The sequence below is a fragment of the Panicum virgatum genome, chromosome 9N (assembly GCF_016808335.1).
Source record: "Panicum virgatum strain AP13 chromosome 9N, P.virgatum_v5, whole genome shotgun sequence".
NCBI classification, from domain to species: Eukaryota; Viridiplantae; Streptophyta; class Magnoliopsida; order Poales; family Poaceae; genus Panicum; species Panicum virgatum.
Window position 1 is genome coordinate 61,095,002 of NC_053153.1, and position 22,258 is coordinate 61,117,259.

Consider the following 22,258-nt stretch of genomic DNA (forward strand, 5'->3'; position numbering starts at 1 on the left):
TGTTTGTGTCGCGTCTCGGTCGTGCGCGCGCGTGCCTTGTTTCTCTCTCTCTCTCTCTATGTGTGTGTGTGTGTTTGCGTGCGTGTGTGTGTCGTGTCTTGGTCATGTGTGCATGTGTGTGTATCGCGCACGTCTTGTGTGTGTGTGCGTGTGTGTGTGACACTCAGAGAAACAAGGCAGCGTATCGATTCGACACACAATCACCAAGCAAAACTGAATTTGAAACCCCAAACCCAAGCCGCAATCCTATGTTTCTCAACAGGTTTAAGACGGACATACAGAGTACACGCACCAACTAATCTACATGTCCTTCATTCCGAGCTCCACAAGCTCTCACGTTTGCAGAGGAATCCGATGCAAAAGCAGCTAAGGTTCGAACAGACAACCAGCACTCACCAATCATCACGGCACCCTGGCGAGGGCCATGGAATTTTGAAAGCTAGTTCTCTTACCATCGTCACCATCCGGTGTGCGACGACTTGCAGATACAGAGCAACGGGTCGGTACGGTTACAACGAGCGGGGATGTACAGGCCGGAGCGATGATCCATGTCACGGGCACGGTGGAGCAGGAGGAGGAGGGGCTTGGTTTGCGTCGTCGTCGGGGCGGATCTCCTTGAATACGGGTAGCCTTTTCCTGGCGCTCGGCTGGTACAGCACGGCTTCTATGGCGGCGGCCTCCTCCGCGGTCAGGGGCCAGCGGAACGTCTGTGCAGACGGCTTCTGTGGTGGTGGCGGCGGCATCTCGGGATGCTCCATTGCCGGCGGCTGCGGCAGTGTCTGAGCCCGCTCTGGTGCCGGCGGCAGCGGCGGCTGCATCACGGGTAGCTCAGGGCGGCGGCACAATGACGACCCTGGATCCCCTCGGCGGCTGTGGCAGCGTCGGCGGCCGCTGCAGCAACTACAGCGGGGTGCCATCTGGGTGGGTGATGTTGAGCCCAAATGGCGGGTGCCTTCTGATGTAGAACACCCCTCTGTAGAGTTCCGCTGAATGGATGGCCACCATGGATGGAGCATAGGTGTAGTGCGGGGCTCCAGCCAGCCACTGCCTGTAGTAGCATGGGAAGTCGATGGGGAAGGCCGGTTCGTGCTGGATGTTGAAGGGGTTGATGAAGTCCTGCCCTCTGTTGTTGTTGAAGGGGTTGAAGAACTCCTGCCCCTGGTAGATGTTGGAGAGACCGGCTCCCTGATGTTGCCAGCGGCGGTGATGGGATCCCACTTGTTGGCAAGGAAAACAATAAATGTTAAGGCTGAAAAAAATAATTAGATATCAAATGAAAATGCAGTCAGTTTGTGTGCACCACACACACGCACGACACACACACACACAAGCAACAGTGCAACACACACACACACACACACGAGATGCGCACACACAAGATATGGCTTCATGCAAGGTAAGCAGCTAATCTAAAAGATAAAGAAGTAATTGCAAAGAACTTAAAAGTTACTCCATCTGTCTCAAAAAACAAGTTATTTTAGGATTCAAATTTTGTCTCTAAAAACATGTCATCTTACCCTATTTAGTTTGTGCATGCACGTGCAAGAACCAATTAGTGACAAAGATGGCTAATAAATAGGAGCAAGTAAGGTCATTTTACCACTTTATTAATCTGTCCTAAAATTCCTAAAGCGACTTGTTTTTTTGGGACGGAGGGAGTACTCGCTATATCTAACAGGATAGAACCTTGTGAAAGAAAGCTAAAGCATGTGTTTGTCATATTGTCTGAATTTATCAGATAGAATATGCCAGGATGATATTACCATACTACTTTATATTTTCAAAATTAGAAAGTTCAGTATTAAACAATAGAAATCAGGTATGAAATCATGCAGGATCATCTATCATCATTGGATATAAACCCCCCATAAAAACAAATGGCCCAGAAATATTTACCTCAGAATGTCTGTTCCTCTGGGCTTGCGTCACACAAGGTTCCTCCCTATGGGGAATCTGAAGAATTGATGCAAAAATAGAAATGATTAATCAGCATAAGGACCGTCTTATCGAATTCCTATCAACAATTGGTGGGAGTACAAAAACTAAAAACAACAAAGACGGAGCAAACAACTTTCAATCACAGAAAAAAAGTGCAATGCTTCCTTCTAACTTCTAAGACAAACTGTCAGCAATGCTTGACCTTGCTTTCTAGTTAGCAAGGTGCCAAGGTCCATATCTAACGAACCATATGAGACGCTAATCAACAAAAGGAATAGTTTCCAGGTTCTCTTTCTGCCTCTTGTGATTTAGGAATATTTAGTTGTGTTTGCAAAGTAGTATTAAACCACAGATGTAATGTAATATTATAAATAACAAGCAAAACGGTTAGTTACCTACTTTGAAAGCGCCAAATTGATGCTATTCAGAGTAAAGATAACTTGATGCTCAATCTCTCTCCCTTTTCCTATTTGTATTCCAGACCAAAAGTTTCTAAATGACTAATGAATCATACCCTACAAATGTAACCATAAGAAATCCATGCATGAACAAAATTTCTTCCCAAATCTAACAATATAGTATGACGACCAATTTTGTTAACTGACACTAAGAATTTTATTCCATTTTCAGATTCATGTCAAACATGCAGCATATATCCACTTTAAAAATGCATAGTAATCCGAGCAAACAACTAAGGACAACATTGACTAGAAACGTTAGTGCGATGAGATCATTAGTGCCAAGCAAACAATTACCTGACCACTGGAGCCGCTGCGCCTGCCGCCGCTTCCACCGCTGCTCCCGACGCTGATGGCACCCTGAGAGACGGAAGAGACCAGGACGAGGTTGTTGACGGAGACGGAGCGCCTGTTGCTGGGCCCATTGTTGTCAATGAAGGAGATGGAGCGCCTGGTGCTGGAGGGGGAGCCGGGTCCGTTGTCAACAAGCGCGCCATCCATGATGAGCACATCGTCGTCCGTCGCGGCTGGCGAGCACACCGGGGAGACTATGAGGAGGCTGTGGGACTCGAGGTCAGGGCTCGCGGAGGACGACGATGAGGAGGATGACCCGGAACCCCTCCCATCAGCAGTAGCGAGTTGAGTGCCCGTAGGCAAGGACGACATGAGGCGGCGGCGGCACGATGATGTGTGCATCGAGCTGCCCCCGTTGTCGTCGCTGCCGCTGCCACCGCTGTCGGGGGTGACTGAGATGTTGCTAGGGTCCATCCCTGCATCTGAGAAATCTTTTTTTTTTAGGGCTGCATCTATGAAATCTTATTAACACTGCAGACTACTAGTTCTCGAAACATTTTGAACCAGAAATTGGAGAAATGCGATAATTCATGAATGAACTAAGTGCTGCACAAATGCACGCGCAAACTGCAGGACGCGGTATTCAAACTAGATCGCGCGATCAAGCCCAGCGAAAACAGGGCACAGAGCTCGAATGCATTCGCCTTGTCATACATCCTGAAGTACTCTGATTTCGTAGAAATGTTTCGTGAAATCCGCAATTCGGGAGTAAACTCGAACAATTGTATCGTCCAACAGAGCACCCACAAACCTCCCAAAATCACGAAATAACCAGCGAGATTGTAGAAAATTGATCGATTACGAACCCAAATGAGGACTGTAAAGACGTACGATCCCTTAAATCATCGGAACAAAATAATCCTAGAAAATTCCCAAAAAATCAGGCAAAAATGTGAGCATTCGAATTAGGTGGGGTGATCGAGCAGAGTGGGTACATCATGGAGGGTTCTAGAAGGCTCGCTCTCCCCCCAACGCCCTTGAACCTGGCTGATCCTCTCCCCATAGGCCCCAACGCACTCGAATCTGGCCGATCAGCCGGAAGAGGAGAGAGGAGGAGGATTCGGAAGAGAAGAGAGAATGCGATAGCAGAGGAGAGGACCCGACACTTAAAGACGCGAGGAGGACTTGGGTCCTTGGGGTTTGCTGGCTCGCTGCATCGGCAGGGGTTTGAATTTTGAAATGCAGGCTGGGCAGCGAAGTGATAAAGCACCCAATAATAAGCCTAGTCTAGGCGATGAACCTGCTGAATCGTACGACCCAATAAAGAGCACCAAGCGGCCCAATTGGTAGTAGCGGTAGAACGGGCCTAGAACCTAGCAGCAGGCTTAACAAAAGGAGCAGAACGACGTGGCCCAGAAAAGATCAAGTTTTTTTTTTCAAAAAACATGATTAAATGTTGAGCTAGTACATTGAACATTTTGAAATAACAGATTAAACATTAACTTTCAACAAGTTCAGATTAAATACTTCAACATTTTATCTTACGCATTGAAGCACCATATAAAAAATGTTGAAGCAGTACACCAAAAGGTTCACATAGTACATTTCTTTAAAAAAATAAAAACCTTATATTGGATCTTATTTTGTCAAATTAATTGTAAATTATATTATAGTTCAAAATTATTTAAGAAGGGATTAACTATTTAAAAGAAAATTCACATTTGAAATTCCAAACTCAAACTAGATTCCTATTCACCCTGCGAATCATGTGTTGACAACAGTCATCCACCAGATAGAATTCTCTACCATACATCCAGGCTCCGCCCGACCCACAAACCCCATGATCATAGCCGCTGCACGAATCAATCTTGAACATCGGAGGATATGTAATTTTTTTCTTTCAAAAGATATATAGGTTTGTCAGGGCAGTCATGCAGATAAGTTTCATTTCGTGGGCCAAAAGCTCATGGACTAACAGTGAATGGCCCAACTAGAGATATAACTGTAGTGTCCAACCTTTATTTTGGTAACTCCTAATCCGTTATCCTTTTTTGTGGCTAAATAAAGGAAAACCCCCCTCCCTTTTCTCTATCTTTCTGACAGGGTAAAAATATACTTTCCAAATAGAAACTAAAAGAGAGCTGTAGAAAGGGGAAAAATTTACCATTCTTCGATGAATCGACCACATCACTTGGCGAAGATGGAGATCGGTGCAGGACATCATGCGACAGGGGCAATCCGTAGAGATCTCTGTAGTCCGTCTTCACCATCTTTAGACCTTGCAATTTTGCTGATCTGTAGCAACAGAAACTGCTGGCAATCTTGGCGATGATGTAGAGATTTAGCAATGCCGATGGCGAATACCTGAAGAGACGACGGATGCGGCAAGTTGAGAGAACAAATATGGTGATTTTGAAGAAATTGAGTGGGGGGAGGGATTGGTTGTTTGTAGTTCAACAAAGATTACCTAGGTGGCGATGGGGACACCAGAGACTCACGAGGATTTGGCGACCAAATCAAGAAGAGCCGCCCTCGCTAGGCTACCAGCTGTGAGTGGACTTTCGGGATGGGGAAATAGGGGCAGGGATATGTGATATAGGGCCAAAGCAAGGGACTTGCAGGCATATTGCCTCCTTTCTTAGGTGGGCTAACATCACTAGATAAAGATAGCGGACAAATGTACATTGTGGGCGGATATAGATTTGTTGGTTTGACCATAAATGCCATAGTTGTATCCCTAGGCTCTTCTAAAATGAACTATTAGAGTATACTATGAATTGCATGGAAAAATATAAAAAAAATAATTACAAGACTAACCCCGTCTTACTTTTTCTCTAAAAACATGATCTATATAGGTTGCCTAAGGAAGTAGGCATATTTTGAAACACCAGATCATTTAAGATGCTAACACATGAAGAAGCATGCGCTTTTGTTCTAACCAATCACAATATATAGAGAATAAATTATTTTTTATTCAAGAAATCGTAAAGTTCCATTTTATTGTAGAATATTTTATTCAAGACCATTTATTTTCTTGCTCATTTTGTGCTTATTGGATTCATACAATTGCCCTTGCATTTCTTATGAAAACATAACCTAATATCATCTCATACATCTTGATCCCATCAAATTTCATACAAATATAAAAATTAAGATAAATGCTATAAAGTTCATATTGTTCATCCAAGGTAACCAAGCCTTTGTTGCCTACAAAATCTCACTTAGGTGAGCAATGTAGGTGTCAGCGTAATGGGAACGGGGGTCCCCATGACTCCGGAATCATGCACGATTAAGGAAGAAGGGACCCACCAGCCGCGTCAACCGACGACGTCAGCCAAGCGCAGCTATGGGTCCCCACCAGGGACGTCCACCCATGGAGGTGGGCACCCAACTGGAGCGGGCTGGGCCTGACCCGGCACATGAAGCCCAGAAGGACGTTTCCTTCCCCTCGAAGACACCCGCCTGGTAAAAAGATCTTTACCAGGCGGTTACAGCGCCTCGCCGTCGGGCTCGGTGCAGAGCCCGAGGGTGTGTGCGGCTTCCCCGTAAGAACATCATAATTACGGGGATGTCGTGCACTCAGAAGATAAGACGATTGGCGGCGGATAGCTTATCCCTGAGCTACCCGTCCCATCGGTTTAAAGATGGACGGTGGCCAGGGCCCACCATCGTTTACCACACCCCCACTACGGTAAAAACCCGAGCCACCCCGGGCGGCGCCCCGGCGTTGACCGGGGTCACCCCGGACCAGGAGGGTCCGCGGGGCAACCCCGGAAATCACCACGCGGCCACCTCTCGCCACCCCGGACGTCGCCTAGGACACCTCGGGTACGAGGATCGGCCAGACGACCCCGAGTCACTCTGGGACACATGGGTCCACCCGCCGGTGTCCACGGCCACCCCGGGACACCCCGAGATGCCCCGAGGTCACCCTGGAGCACTTCTAACACTGACGGGTCCCCCAAGGCCTGCTACAGTGGGCCCGATAAGCCGCCAGCCTACCTGATAGGGGCAGGGCAGCCTGGAAGACGGCGACCACCATGTAAAGGGGGCGCTCACACTAGTTAGAGAGCAACAGAGAAGGAAGATGTAGTCTATAAATAGAAAGGTCCCAAGACATGTAAAAGGACCGCTCTTTCGGTACCTAACTGAAACATTCCGGGCTTGTGTTCTCCAACTCGGGATCAGCAAAGAACCAATCACAACACACAAAGGACGTAGGGTATTACATCTCCGGGCAGCCCAAACCTGTCTAAAACCACCGTCTCAACTCGCTTCCTTAAGGAAGATCCTTGCGCAGTTTACACCACTGGCCGAATCTCTAAACAGGGATTCCCTTGAAGCTAAAAGGTGTGAGAATCTAGCCCAAGCTGCACCTATGGACTCCTCTAATTGCTCAAATGCAAGGATGTCACCTCGTCGAGATACTCCGTGGGATAAGGAAGAGAACGAGAGACAAAAGTCATCTCGGAGCTCTTCCCAATCACCATTCGCATTCCCCACGTTGTGAGTGTACCATTGTTCCGCCTTCTCCATGAGAGAAAAGGGGAACAACTTCCACCTCAAGGTTTCCTATGACATGCCTGGGATTATCAAGTACGAACACAGTTCCCCGAACTCTTGCAAATGATGGTAGGGATCTTCAATTCCTAGACCAGAGAAGGTTCGTCCTTGAACCATGGCAATGATGTCAGGATCAAGTTCATAGCCGGAAACCATGAAATGCTTTGGAGAGGTTGATGGCTCTGAGAACTCATCCTCGGAGGTAGAGAGTTGGTGGATAGAAGGGTGTGACATGGTATAAGGATAAATTAAAAGAAGGGATAAAAGAAAAGAAAATATACACTGGCAAACTAGGTTCGAAGATAACTACAGCAACCATTCCCCCACAATGGCGCCAGAAATGCTTATTGGTATTTCTTAACGATCACAGATAAGATCCGTATGCGCACGGAAAATACTGTTGTAGCACTTCACCCGGAGAGTATTCAGGGTATCGTATTTTCTCAGGGAATGATGGTGTAACGATCTTCTAGCTAGTTTAACCCGGAGAACAAGAGGTAGGAGAGCTTTGTGTAGTGTGGTTTATCTAAAGATAAGGTTCAAGGTAAGACAGACTTAGGCTTTCACTCGTTTACTTCGGGCACCGGTTTGACCCAGGTACTGTTAGGGACCTCTGGCTTGTGGCTCTATGCTGTACTCGGACAGGGGGAGTGCACTAACCACGAAGCAGCTTTGTAGCGGACAGGTGGGCCCCCATCATATGTATGTCGGTGCCGGGGCTTTGTAGGTCGGTTTTCTCTGTCAAATGGGCCAATCTTGTGAGTGTGACGCAAGATGAAGTCTTTGGTGTGTTTCTATTGCGTATTGTGCTTGTTTTCTCCTTATTCTGAGTATGGGTGCCTGCAAACTAAGAATAACCAAAACTCGTGGAATTGATTAGAATTCAGTCCTATAACTATGTTTAGTGATTAAATGTTACGAAAAGATGCAGGAGTTGACGGTTCTATTTCTGACTTAAGGACCGTCAACACCAACCATTCGGGGTGGATGACCTCCCGGATGAAGCCGACCTCCGGCATCTTCCATACCTGGTCGCGTATGAAGTCTTGCCTCTCTGAGGCCTGGCGCCGGATCTTCTATTGGACGGGCCGTGCACTGGGGTGCACGATGAGATGGTGCTCGATCACCTCCCTGGAGATCCTAGGCATATCTGATGGTTCCACACAAACACATCAGTGTTCACCCGGAGGAAGGTGATGAGCGCATTTTCCTATTTCTCCCCCAGCTCTGCCCCTATGTTAACGGTTTTCTTGGGATCATCCCTAAGGCGGACCATTTTGGTGAGGACGGAGCGGTCGGGAGAGAGGCGTTCCTTCACGGACGGATGGGCGGACGACTCGGGGTGTTCCACATCATCGGATGACGTGGTTGCTACCGCCTCATAGAGCCGTTCGGCGCAGTTCACCGAACGCTTCACATAGGCTTTGATGGAGATGACCCCAGACGGACCCGGCATCTTAAGAGTGTTGCAGGCGTAGTGGACTGCGGCCATGAACTTGGCGAGCGCAGGGCGCCCAAGTATGGCGTTGTAGGGGAAGTCGAAGTGCGCCCTGTCGAACGTGATATTCTCCGTGCAGAAGTTGTCCCTCCCGCCGAACGTGACGGGAAGCTCGACCTGCCCCAGAGGGAGGGTCTTCCCGTCGGTCACACCACAGACTGGGGCAGAGGGGGTGAGCTTGCGCTCCCCTATTTTCATCAGGCAGAACACCATAGAACGGCCATGAACTTGGCGGAGCACCTCCAGCGATAGCAGGTTGAGGCCTGCTCCACTGTCCACCAGGGTCCTACCGACCCCGATGTTGCAGATGGTGGGCGTCACGATGACCGGGAGGAGACCGACACCCACTGTGTTAGAGGTGGTGAAATTTCAGAATTTGGGTCTCAATTCGCATGCCTTTCAGAATTTGACACCCTGACCCATATGTCAATGACTCAGAATGACCCCACATGTTAGAGGTGTGGTCGCTCCGATCGAATGTGACTGGAGTGCTAGACCACTTCAGAGGCTGGGAGCCCCCGGGCGCGGGGGACGCCGTGTAGACCTCCCTCCAGAGAAGCTTGGCCCTGCTCCGGGACAGTGGTGCGCTCGCCCCACCGAAGATGGTGGCGACCGCATGTTGTTGCTCCTGCAAGCCCAAGCCAGCCCCGCCTGGGACAGCCTGGTCGCGGTCGTTCCGGCGGTGCTTGTCGCGGCCCCGCTGGCGGCTTGCCGCGAGGTCCTTCATGAGGCGGCACTCAGTGAGGTCGTGCCGATCGGTACGATGGAGCTCACACCATTTTCCTCCGTCCAGACAGGGGGAGCAGGCTTCCTCTCTCCACCCGCAGGGTTTCCCCTGGGTGGTGGCCTCGAGCGCCCCTCCGCGGCCATGACGGTGGTAGCCTTCCGCTTGTATGGCTTGGCGCCAGGTTTCGGGCCGTCGCACACCGGAGACCTCAAGCAACTAATATTAGTACAAATGCACTACGGCGTATGCATCACTTCATCAGAATATGGCCATCTCGTATTTATGTTGCATCATCATAAGCATACTATGGGTGCATAACCTAATTACATGCAACATACCTGCATCATAAGTGGCACATTGTGTAATCTATATCACGGCATTGAAACATCATGCATCTTTTTAATATCAATCAAATTTAATAAAAGCATCCTTGAGCAAAAATGTCTTGAGAAAAATTTATTTCTGCCGAAGAATAAAATCTTAATCATAGAAAGCAGTCAGATGTAAGCGGACCGGTGGAACGCTACAGAAGGAAACTCAAATTTGTACATCTGACCAACTACCCCAAATAAAGTTGAGCCAATGAAAATAAATGTAGTAAAACAAATTTGTTTGCTAAATTTGGGAATTTTTGGATCACTCTACAGTATTGAAAATGATAAATTTTGAAACCCCTACTTACCTGTCTAGTTGTAGCAGTCTGGCCACTAAATTTTTTTGACCCACTTAGAGTCACATTTAGAGGAAAAGTTCAACACGAAAGTTGTAGATAACTGAACCAAGAATATTCTGTAAAAGTTTGAGAATTTTTGGTCAAGTGGTTTGGAACTGACAGTCAAAATACTAGCCCTCTGTTCAGTCTGAAATCTGGGTCAATCTTTAGGCAAACACTTAAGGATTTGACTATCTTAAGCTCTGTTTCTGAGTTGGAGTTGACTAGAGGAAATGATCACAATTATCTTAGGCACCTCCTGTAAAAATTTGAGAATTTTTGGACCTTGGATTCATCAGCTATGCTCAATTTTATCAACTGTCCAGAATCTGTTCTACGAGAATCATCAAGTGCAAGCTCTCTTAAAGAGCGGAGAAGCCTAAATGCTTTGTTGCGACAAAGATAGAGTTTTATGGTTCGAATCTCCATAGTACATCAAATGAACTATGAACTCCGTGAGGAAATTTTTGAAAAGCTCTCCTTTCCAAAGTTATTCATTCACCCGACTAGTAGCAAACAATACCAAGACCCTAGGAAAAACTTCTGGTAGATTGGAAGGAATGGAGAAATCACTAAATATACCTCAGAATGCTACACTTGAGACCACTTATAAATAGCCGTTACACTCCAACTTTTGCTAACTATGGATTTCATGATTTCGTTGCCAAGCACCCATAAAAAGCATGATTCCATATGGGCCATTGTCGATAGACTCACAAAGACGACCCATTTTCTTTAAGTGTACACTATTCATCCCAAAGGCAACTATTTCCATTAGTGGTGCTCAATTCCTAACACGCTTTTGGGAAATCCCTTGCAATCTTCTCCCGGTATCAAACTGATTCAAAGCTCAGCTTATCATCCTTGAAACTGAAAAGCGGATCGAATCCTATAAATTATGTTTAGAGCTTATGTCTTTCACTATGACGACCATGGGGACAAATGCTCATTTTAGCGAAGTTCTCTTATAGCTATCAAGCAAGTCTAGAAATAGCACTATTCAATGCCTTGTTTGGCCGATGGCATCAACTCCTTTGAGTTGGTCGCAAACCCGAGACCACAAAATATTTGGACTAGACTTGGTAATCAAGGCAGAGTAAAGAGTAAGGATAATATCAGAAAATTTTAGAGCCACATACTCTGGACAAAAGAATTACCTTTATAAAAGAAGAAAACCCTTGCAACTCGAAGTTGGCGATCATGTCTACCTTCGGGTTTCACCAACCAAAGATACCCACACTTTCCACACTTAACTTATTCACCTGAATCTCGGGACGAGATTCTTTTTAAGGTGGGTAGGCTGTGACACCTCAGGTGTCAAATTAACCAAAGCAAGACAATTAACATGACATCATATGTAAATGACCAAGAAAAACTTAAATAAATACCTGATGTTTGTTTTTGCAAATATGTGCACATGTAAGTGTATGTATGTGTTTTACAACACTTGTATGTTTTCAAACTTCACATGGCATGAGTGTTAAAAATGCACCAAAACATATCTTTCATAATGCTCTGTAAACTTTATAGACAAAGTGAATCCAAATTGAAAGCTATCACATGGAATGATAGCAAATTCAAATCTTAATTGTCTTACATTTAAAATAACTTGCAAATGAATCCACCAATGTCTATGAAATTCTATAGGCATACCCACCATGACAAGAGTAACCAAAGTCTAGACGAACTCGAGGATTGAAAGTGACAAAATTCACATGAAAAGACAAGTTGTTCAAATCACCATTTTTGAAAATTTAAAATATCTCTTAAACTAAAGCTCAAATGAAAATTTGCCCAGCATTAAAGTTGTAGATATTTAAATTGCCTACAACTTTGGTATTTACAGTTTTTCGAGTTTCAATACAGAAATTAGAGAAAACCTTGTCTTACAGTGGAGCCCCTGAAACTTTGCCTATTCACAAAAATGCCCCTGACTTCATCTCCTACCTCTAGCTCCCCTACTCCCTGCCTACAGCCACGCCGTACACCGGCACCGCCACCTGGCCGGCCACGCGCCGCACCCTGATCGCTTCGCACCTCCCCCAGCACGAGTTCCCCCAGCCCGACCTCCGTTTCCTTAATCCCGAAGCAAAACCCGAAGTCCTGCCCTCCCCTGCGCTCGCCACCACGATGCCAGTGACTGACAGCCGTCTCCCCGCTGCCCGCCCATGCCCAGACTGCCCCGGTTGGCGCCTCCCACTGTTGTGCCGCGCTCAGTTCGACCTTCCCTTCCTCAGCGCCTATAAAAGTCAAGCCGAACTCCCCTGCGCGCGCGAGACCAGAACAGCGACCTCCATGGCCGGCCTTGTCGGAGCTCCATGGAACAACCGACCCGCCCTTCCTCAGTCCAAATCGAGCCTCTTAACAGATTCACCTCATCCCCCCGAAGCTCACAGGCCTGGCCGCATCACCCATCCCTCGCCGGAGCACCAGCCACGACCTCGCCGGAGTTCATGGCTCGCAACTACACCGCGGCCCCATCTCCTCCGTCCACCTCCGACCCAGCCAAGACCACCATAAGGTGCGGCTCGACCTTCTCTCCATTTTCCCCCACTTTACCATTGCCGCCGGCGAGCCTCCTCATCGGAATCCTGCAAGAAAGCGCCGCCCCTGCCTCTGTTCCCCTCCAAAGTCTGGCCAGGGAGCTCTATGTAAATATAAAACTTGATTCCAGGGGTGAAACGACAAATATGCATGAACTCTGAGCAGTGAACTTGTAAAATACATATAAAATTGTAGAAAAATCAGAAAAATGAAAATAAAAGTATTTTGGAATCCTTGGAACGAAATCTACAACTTTTGTTACAGTCACATACTCAGATTCTGCTTACATTTTATCTAGATTAAAAGTTAGATTAAATAGCACTTAAATGTTCTAGGAGTTCTACACATGAACTATGTTGATTTTTGGACATAGCTATATGCATGAAATATGAGCTCTGTGTAAAATTTGCATGCCCAAAAAATAATTATAGCTATAGGTTTTACTTAGATCTTGTTCTAGGCTAGGAATAAATGCTACATTTTGTTCTTGATGTTCCAATACAGATCTTCAAATGAAACTTTTCCAGTATGTTTTAGATACTAAAGGAACAGTATGGTAAAAGTTTTAAATCCATCACAACTCTCTAGCTATGGTTTTGATTTAATCCATGATTAATAGCACTAATTCAAGATATATAGTTCTAGTATTGGGAAAATTATGAAACTTGTACCAGAGGCAAATCTTGTTTAGTTGAACATTCTAGTAAATTTTGAACTTCAGATTCCTTATCAAATAGAAGTTACATACAAGTTCTTGCTCCACTAGATCTACCCTAATTATTTTGTTTCTGAAGTTTTGCTATACATCTTGCCATGAAACTTTTTCCATGATCTAGGAGTACCAAAATAACCTTAATGTGCAAGTTTGAATATTTTTGGAACAGTCTAGATATATTTGTGATTTAATCCATGTTTAGTGGCACTAAATCGTGAGAAAATATGATAAATTGTGTAGTACTTCATTTTGATCATATGAACATGTCTGCAAAGTCTGAAATCTAGAAGATGAGTATAATAGGAGCTATATTTTGTTCATGTTTTCACATGCTTAGGTTTGTCATTTTTGCCATGATCATAATACACCATTGTTGCTCATGATTTTCATGCTAGAACTTAGTTTCCACACCATAAATCTGTACAAAAAGTTTAATATGTTTTACTCCACAAAAGTAGCTCAAATGTTTTGATCATGTGCTCATGTTAGGCAATACCATGCTAAAGTTATTAGTGGAAATAAATGCTGATATTTTTACTGAAGCATTTTTAAGTTTAGATCTAGTTCTGGTAAAATTTTGGTACACAGAAACCCTAAGGAACTCTCAGTAGAATTTAAGTTAGCTATGCACATGCTTGTTTTGTTAATTTGGTTACCGCTGTTATATGTTCAGTTAAATCCTGAAAACATTACAATAAGAACAATATCATTTGTAGTAGTTACTAAAACAGTTTGAGCTCCATAAACATTAGGAATCAATCTGTATAAATTGTGGTTGATATCAACATACTAGGTTTTAATCATTTTTCATGCTTACTTGTATTACTTTTTTTTCTTGAAATTTTTACTGTAGACTATATTTGAATTCTGGTACATTGTGTAAAAATTTGAGCACCAGAACTTGATTAATTTGCTCTGAATAAATAAAACTTGATTAATATAGGCGTATTTTACTTATTTACTATGCTCTGTACATTGTACAATAAAATCTGAAAATTTTACAGTAACTTGAAAACAATATTTGGAACAACCATTAAAATTTTGAAAACCAATACTTACATGGTTAGTTCTGTATAAATAGATCTTTGTTCTAGCAGGTGCTGCGGAATTCATTTTTCATATTTAATTGACTGTACCAAATGAACTGAAATTTATTCAGTAAACACTTTGTTCAGAGAAGTACCTTGTGTAAAAATTTTAACATCAGAAACTATGTATAACTTCAGTTATGAACATTACATTGTTTCTCTAATATTAATTAGGACAAGTACATTTTCTGCACATTGATAAAATAGAAAAATAGCAAACCCTTGCTTTATCAGTTAGGTACGATAAATTACTACTCTATAAATGATTGCCCAAGAATATGTAAATAAGAAACTTTTTAACCCAAGAAATTGTGCTCTATTGGATTACAACTTTATAGTGAAATATCAAAAGTAAATGGACTCTAAACACAACTCATGGACATGCATTTGCATATAGATACGGGTATTCTCATCAACGGAATGAATGAATGTCTGCCGGAGTCCGAGAACGATATTGCGAAGCTCAAGCTAATCTAACTGAATATGCTGAAGACCCGAACTAATGTTCGAAAGAGCCCAAGGCTGCTTTTGATAGTGCCCAAGAAGGCAAGCCCAGGTGCATCAATCCCATTATTTTCGCGTATATTTATATCTATTCATTCAATATCTGTTGTAATAATTTTATTTGCGCATTTAAGTTCTTAGCAGTTGGTTGAAACCATAGTTGCATGCTACTAGGTTCCTATGTAATGTTACCCCGAGTCACCTCGACTAGTTGCCCCGCTAACTAGGAATGGTAGAAGTTGAGTGGTTTCCTGCCTCTCGCGAGATTATAGGAGTTGACTGACTTTACTTACTGTTGAAATATAAAAACAACGGATGGAGTTGTGTAGTTGTGATACCCCGTCTGTGTAGTGAAAAGATGTTAAGGCCGCAGTGTGTGGTAGCTTTGTTAAGCGATTGAAAATACTAGCCACATGCCGAGAAATATGGTAATCGGTAAGCTTAAGTACCTTGTCGGACCAGTAAGTGGACTTCTCCCACCCGTCTAACTTCGGTCCCATCTAATGGCGAGTGCAAGAGCAGAAGCGGCCCGTCTGTGTCCGTGGTGCGTGGACCTCTTGTACTCTAGGCGGGTGGCCCTGCTCCATGAACCGGTAAGAAAGGGGAAAAGTCGTGTGGGTAACTTGGTTCCCACACGTGTGTGTTAGGTGTACCTTGCAAGGTTAATAAACTCGATTCGAATCGTCCGCTTCTCATAGTTTGGGACTTCTTAACACTTTTACCACATAGAGTAACAAGTGGAATATGATGATGATAAATACTGTTGTATGATTAATGGTTTCACTACCATGTCTGTTTAGAGATAGTTGTTTACCTAGAATGGTTAATTAAACTAGAATATGGAAAGCTAAAATCTGAAATTAAGGATCTAATCTTAGTTGCTTTTCGGCAAAACAAACCCCTCCGGCCAAAAAGTCTTGCATGTCTAGATAACAGACTAAGGTATATCCGATAACGGGTAAGACTTGCTTGTGGCTTTGTTTTCAGGTATTACTTTTGAAGATGTGTTTGCTGGTGTAACTGCTTTACCTTCGGGTTGGTCTGTGGAGTGGGTTATTTCCCCGACCAACACTAAGTCTTCAGATTGATGTTGCGTACGGGCTTTATCGTAACATCATGTTATCGCTAGTTATCGTATTTTTATAATTCCGCTGTAAATAATGATACTCTGATGAACTATTGTAGATAAGACCTCCGTAGTACTTGTCTTATTTTCAGAACCATTTTGTAATAATTAAAATTCCGCTGCAACTCTGATATGTATGAGATGATCTGTGTTGTAAAGTCTGGACTCACCTTCGTGTGAGTGTTGTCTGTGCGATCCTGTAAGCGTGGCTTTCATTGAGGCTTCACTCTAGGAACTGCCGGTGAGTGCAATTTTTGGATAAGAGTTTCCTAGCAACAATGATTAGTGCACCCGGGCCCAGTTATTTTGGGTGGTTCCGCCACACCCTCAGCGGAGGGTGGAGCAGCAAGACACGGGCCGCAACGAGCACTTCCCCTGGGGGAATGCTAGCGCGACTGAGGTGGCTGCGAGCCAGCGGGCCTCGCCGCATCGTGCGGCCCCGCGCTTCTGCCCTGAACTGGGCGACGCGGGCATCGGCTGATGCTGTTCCACCAGACTTGGCCCTAGTGGTGTCAAGCCGTGGTGGCGCGGTGACATGCAATACCGGTCGCCGGACAGCCGGAATCACGGAGGACGAGCCCCCAGCCCCCAGACGAGGAGGGGCACTGGAGAGCCCTTGGTGCGGATGTGCGCGCTCATTGCCGCTCTCCCCATTAGAATGGTCGGAGCGGTTTGTCATGGATTCCACGAGGTTGAACTTCACAGAAAGGAAATCTTACGCACTACACCCCTACCTGGCGCGCCAGTTGACGGTGGGTGAGTACCGCTAGTAAGGATTCAAGGGAACCCCTGTTTTGAGATTCGGCTAGGGGTATCAACTGCGCAAGGATCTCCCTTCCAGAAGCGAGTTGAGATGGTGGTTTTTAGACAGGTTCAGGCCACCCAGAGGCGTAACACCCTACGTCATGTGTGTTGTGATTAGTGCTTTGCTGATCCCGAGTTGGAGATCCCTAGCCCGGAATGTATCTGTTAGGTACTGAAAGAGTGGTCCCTTTACATGTCTTGAGATCTTTGTATTTATTGACTACAAGTACCTTCTCTACTCATCTCTAACTCATGTGAACGCCCCCTTTGCAGGTGGGCGCCATCTTCCAAGCTGCCCTGCCTTTGTCAGGCGAGCAGGCGGCTTGTCGGGTCCGCTGTAGCAGGCTTTGGGTGGCCCACCGGTGTCAGGGGTGCTCTGGAGCGGCCTCGGGGGGTCCCGGGTGCCCCGGGGTGGCCGTAGTCACTGGCGGGCGGACCCCTACGTCTCGGGGTTATCCGGGGTCGTCTGGCTGTCCCTCGTGCCTGGGGTGCCCCGGGAGATATCCGGGGTGGTCCGAGGCGGCCGCGTGGCAGCTTCGGGGTCTCCCCGCGGGCCCTCCTGGTCCGCGGTGACTCTGGTCAACCCCGGGGCGATGTTCGGGTATACCCTGGTTTTACCGCGATGGGGGCGCGGTAAATAATGGTGGGTCCCGGCCACCGTTCATCTTCAAGCCGATAGGACGAGTAGCTCAGGGATAAGCTATCCGCCGCCTATCTTCTTATCGCCTGAGCGCACGACATCCCCATAATGATGATGTTCTTGTGGGGGAAGCCGCGCACCCCCTCAGGATCCGCACCGAGCCCGGCGGCTAGGCGCCGTAACCTCTGGGATTTTCCGCCTGGTAAATATTTTTTAACTAGGTGGGTGTCTTCGAGGGGAAGGAAATGGCCTTCCGGGCTTCACGTGCCGGGTCGGTCCCAACCCGCTTCATGTGGGCGCCACCTTCATGGGCAGTTGCTCCGGGTGAGGGCCCATAGCTGCGCTCGGCTAACGTTGACGGCTGACGCCTACTGGTGGGCCTCTTCCTTCTTAATCGCGCATTAGTCCGGGGTTATGGGGACCCGTTCCCATTACACTGACAGATGTGAAAAGGGGTTTCCCAAATGAAGAGTGCTAAAAACAAGGTCAATCACAGGTTCAAAAATCTGAACAAAACCCAGCTGTAGGTGATCCTCCTGGGGGATATCCATCTGATTGTCCTCATCTGAGGCTCCCATTAACTCATCAAGCTGAATCTCATCAGGGTTGATTTGTTCCAGGGGAATAAACACTTCTACATGATTAGGAGAAAGATTTTCATTCATACCCTGTCCCTCAGAGCTGGTATCAGAAGGAGCTCCTTCATCAATCACATCCTCTGGCTGTGGGCCAAGTATTGGTTGGTCAAGAACTGCTGCCAAGTTTTCAAACTCATAGAAGTCACCATGATCATTCTCTAAGGGAACATTGAGGTCTAATTCATTGTTCTGTGGCTGAATCAGATCATTGAGTTCCAGAAATGGTTCACCTTGCTGCTGCTGAACTGGAACCACAACAATGTTGTCATTCAGGGCAACATCATTAACATTGACAACAGTCGCCTCCTGTTCAGGCCAGAGATCCCAGCCCTCAGCATCCATTGGTTGTTCACCCTGACCAGCATTAGCACCTTCATTAACATTCCCCTCTGCATTATCTACTTGATGATTGTCATTTGCACCTGGGCCATTACCAGGCTGTCCAAAGCCAAAGAATTCAAAGAGATTGGGCTGAATGTCGTCTGGCCCATTGGGTGGGGCATCTTCATCAGGAGGGCCTCCACCAAGGGGAGTAACTTGCATGATTTCGCATTGCGCTATCCATGAGTCCCCCGCAAAATCTTCCCCCTCGGATCAAACCAAAAACCATGGGATCTCGGTGAGGTCCACCACACGAGCTTTAATAATGATTCTTGCCAGGTTGGAAGGGTCTTCCTCCCAAATTAGAAGTCTACCAAATTCTGCGATAGCTTTTTCAATGTCTTTCTGCTCCCGGTAATCTATATTAAAACCTAAGAGCATAAGCCAAACATCATAGTTCATTGATGTTGTCCGGTTATTCCAGTCTCTATTATGCGCCTTGAAAGTGAGATGATAGTTCCCATAGTTGTGAGGACCATTCTGGATGAGGAAATCTCTATCGTGATAAAAATTAAAGCGCACAAAAGCTTGTCCATGAGGGCAGGGCTGAATACTCGTAAATCCAACTTGCTTATGGTTACGGAGGAAGTCATCAATCAACTCTCGATGACGACGATAGCCAGGTCACTATTATGTCTTCTAGCACTGCCAAGAACTGTGCGAGACATAGGCTTGTGTCCTGCAACATGGATGCGGTTACTTCCCTGAGGCATGAAGGGGGAAGGGTCGATGAGACGGTATGCCATAGCATCCCAGGGGCCTTGCAATCGCACTTGAGGGAAAGATATTGTAGCAAGGGTTGGGGTTTTCTGGGGGTTGACGAAATCTGCGGCAGAGTTGAATGGAGGAACAGGGGAGGAATGTGGGGAGGGGATTGGCGGCGGAGGAGGCGAGGTGCTGAGAGCGGGATGAAAGGAAGCTTGAACAGAGGAAGGAAGGTTCGAGATTTTCCAGGGAATAGAAGCTGGAGGGTCGCATGCTGGAAAGCCAAGAAGAGCAATGGCGAGTTGCCCAAATGAGGCGAAGAAGGGGGGATCGCTGCTGGTGGGTCCCTTGCTCAGAGAGCGATCAGCACGAAACCAGGCCTGGCAATCCAAAGTGGCCGTAGCAGCTGGGAAGGAAGGCACAGCCTCGAAAAATTGCAACCCCGGGAATCTGGGGGGAAATTTGCAATGGCTGGCGATGTGGCATAGCCTAAAGCAGGCCGAGCATCTAACCGGTTTAAAGCAATTGGGCCTGTTGTGTTTTAAAGAGAGGCAACGAGAGCAAAATAGCCTAGGAGGCCTAGAAGACCTGGGGCGAGTATCATGGAGGTGCACATTGGAATTCAAATTCAAGTTTAAATTATTGACGCCCGAATTACGTGGTTCTTCCATGTTCTTCGCCCCAAGGCTAGAGTTATCGTGAGGTTGATCAAAACAACTTGTGAACTTAGTGCTCCGCTGAAAAGAAGAAATCCCAGGAGAAGAGCGATGTGAAGTACCCAAAGGGACAAGATTTGCGCCCGATAGGGGAGGTTGATTAGGGTGCCTCAGTCTGGTGAACACAGATCTCGGGCCAAAATCATTTGGGATTCGCTTAAAAACTTTGCTGACAGGCACGGTAGAATTCACCGGTTTGTTGAGATCAGGAAGGGAGGGTTTAGCAACATCCCGATATGATCGGCGGGATTTTTTATTCTTGACTTCCACCCACTCATAAACAGGGCGGCTATCTTTGATTGAATAGGATTTAGCATTGTCAAATCCAATTTTATTCCAGAGGTGGAAGAAAACTCTGAAAGAAGAATTGGAGAAGGATTTGAGCGAGTATACTTCGAGGCCAACCGATCTAGAAAAAACCGTAAACTTAAAAATTCTTTCCTCGATTTCAAAAACCGTAAAAAGGGAGGCATCACCACCCAGAACAAACTGTAAAGCTGATGCAACGGATTCAGGAGTCAACCTGAAGTCCGCACGACTGAAAGAAGCCAGAAGCCAAAAACATGATGCATCATCCGGCTGCGGTGAAACCACAGGAGCACCAAACTTTGCACGCACGTTGGAGGCAAACAGGAGGCCTGGGGAGGATGAGGAGAACTCCATGAGATGAGAGATTGGGAGAGGAAGGAACGCACCGAAGAAACGCCAGGGATTCAAGCAGAAGCATCATGCTTGCGCCCGCACCAGAGGTCGACGGAGCAAGGAGGACGAGGGATCGTCATCTTCTTCGTGGACTTCTTTTTTGTCCGGGAAGCATGTAAAGCATAAATTGAGTGTCATAGGTATTAAAGGCTATGACACATAGCAAAATTGTTGATTTGGCAATAGAGTTAAGAGGACAGAGAGATGACACAAGTCATCACCATGACCCTCTCATGGCACGATTGCCAAGCCATAACACGGGGATGACACTTCCACTGAGGACAGTCTTTGTTGAGTCATGACACATTTTATCACACAACCATTGTACTATTTAATATTATAAGTTGTCTATGAAATTGTGCCATGACACTGTGCACTGAGAGTGACTATGTTATTCCCATGTCAATCTGATGTGGTACTCTTAGCAACTATATGATGATACTTCTCCCTGAAACTGGCCTAATGTAGTGTGCGGTAGAATCCCTTTTCATGTTTTCAAGAAATATATTTTTAAATTTTGATGAAGAATCAAGTCGCGTAGTGTTTAACAGAATCTGGCAGCCATTTCAAGAGAAGAAAAGAGAAAGGAGAAAGAATCATGTACCCATTTCAACTTGTCATCTGGAGTATATGCAGAAAGCATCACGGTTCCATTACATGATTCCCCTAAGATCTCCGCTGTTCGCATCAGTCTATTTCACAAGAAGAAAATTTAGAACTCTAATGTTTAGTTTGACAGTTATTTGACATTCTTTCACTAGATATACAGTGGGAAATAGGATAGTGTAGAGAAACCTTTTGAGTAGGGGTGCAAATGGGTGACCCTTAGGAGAATTAGTTTTGGACTCTAATGTACTAGTTTTCCAAATTGAGATATGGTTTTGGAGAACTAGTACAAAATTTTGAACTAGAGAGAGTTGTAGGGCACCTAATGGTTATAACTTGGCACCCCTACTTTCGAGTGAAAGCTAACAATTTTATCGCTCAAATTCTGTGCTTTGGATGCTCGTGTTGTACTACCTGTCAACTAGATACAGGCAAATCGATCTCAAAGAAAATCTGGACACAAAATTTGATAAGCCAAACGAATTTCACTCATGTAAAAAAGCAGCTAATTGCAGCAAATGATAAATGATCAAACCTTCTGCCCTCTAGGTTCCTAAAACCAACAGATCAGTCTGGAGTTTGAAAGCAAGCCACCAATCTCAAAAGATGCCTTTGGAGCCAACGAGCTCAGCGGAGGAGTGTGGCGGGTGGGCCGCAAGTGCACAGCACAACACACCACCGATCCGGCCGGTCACCGGCCACCGGGTCCGCTCCCGTCTCGTCTCCCTAGTTATCACTCCCTTAATTCTAAATTATTTTATTTCATCTTTGTTCTAAAGAGAATCCATCTAACTTTGACTAAGTTTATAGAAATATCGAGCAATATATATTTTAATCTATTTAGTGAACCTAGTTTAATATTTTAACTATTTATCTTTTGTTTTATAAATTTGATCAAA

The 22,258-nt window shown here is 45.7% G+C and overlaps 1 protein-coding gene across 2 annotated transcripts; it reads right to left on the bottom strand.

Moving 5' to 3' along the window:
• Nucleotides 1-204: 204 nt before the first annotated feature.
• LOC120692318 (putative protein TPRXL) lies at nt 205-20,997 on the bottom strand. Of its 2 annotated transcripts, XM_039975585.1 has the most exons (6): nt 20,747-20,997; nt 5,158-12,837; nt 4,855-5,054; nt 2,694-3,172; nt 1,897-1,953; nt 205-1,217 (listed from the first exon to the last, which is right to left on the bottom strand). In XM_039975585.1, exons 3-6 carry the CDS (start codon nt 4,958-4,960, stop codon nt 552-554), a joined length of 1,308 nt encoding a protein of 435 aa, XP_039831519.1. In that variant the 5' UTR covers nt 4,961-5,054; nt 5,158-12,837; nt 20,747-20,997; the 3' UTR covers nt 205-551. The 2 variants fall into 2 exon arrangements, with proteins under 2 accessions (XP_039831519.1, XP_039831520.1); XM_039975586.1 differs by lacking the exons at nt 4,855-5,054; nt 5,158-12,837.
• Between the last annotated feature and the right edge of the window lie 1,261 nt (nt 20,998-22,258).

Coding starts and splice junctions, on each gene's coding strand:
- LOC120692318 (XM_039975585.1), bottom strand. CDS start 4,960: ATGGTGAAGACGGACTACAGAGATCTCTACGGATTGCCCCTGTCGCAT. Junction 1,954..2,693: donor GCAGCGGCTCCAGTGGTCAG/GTAATTGTTTGC, acceptor TCAATTCTTCAG/ATTCCCCATAGGGAGGAACC. Junction 1,218..1,896: donor AGAGGAACAGACATTCTGAG/GTAAATATTTCT, acceptor CTTGCCAACAAG/TGGGATCCCATCACCGCCGC.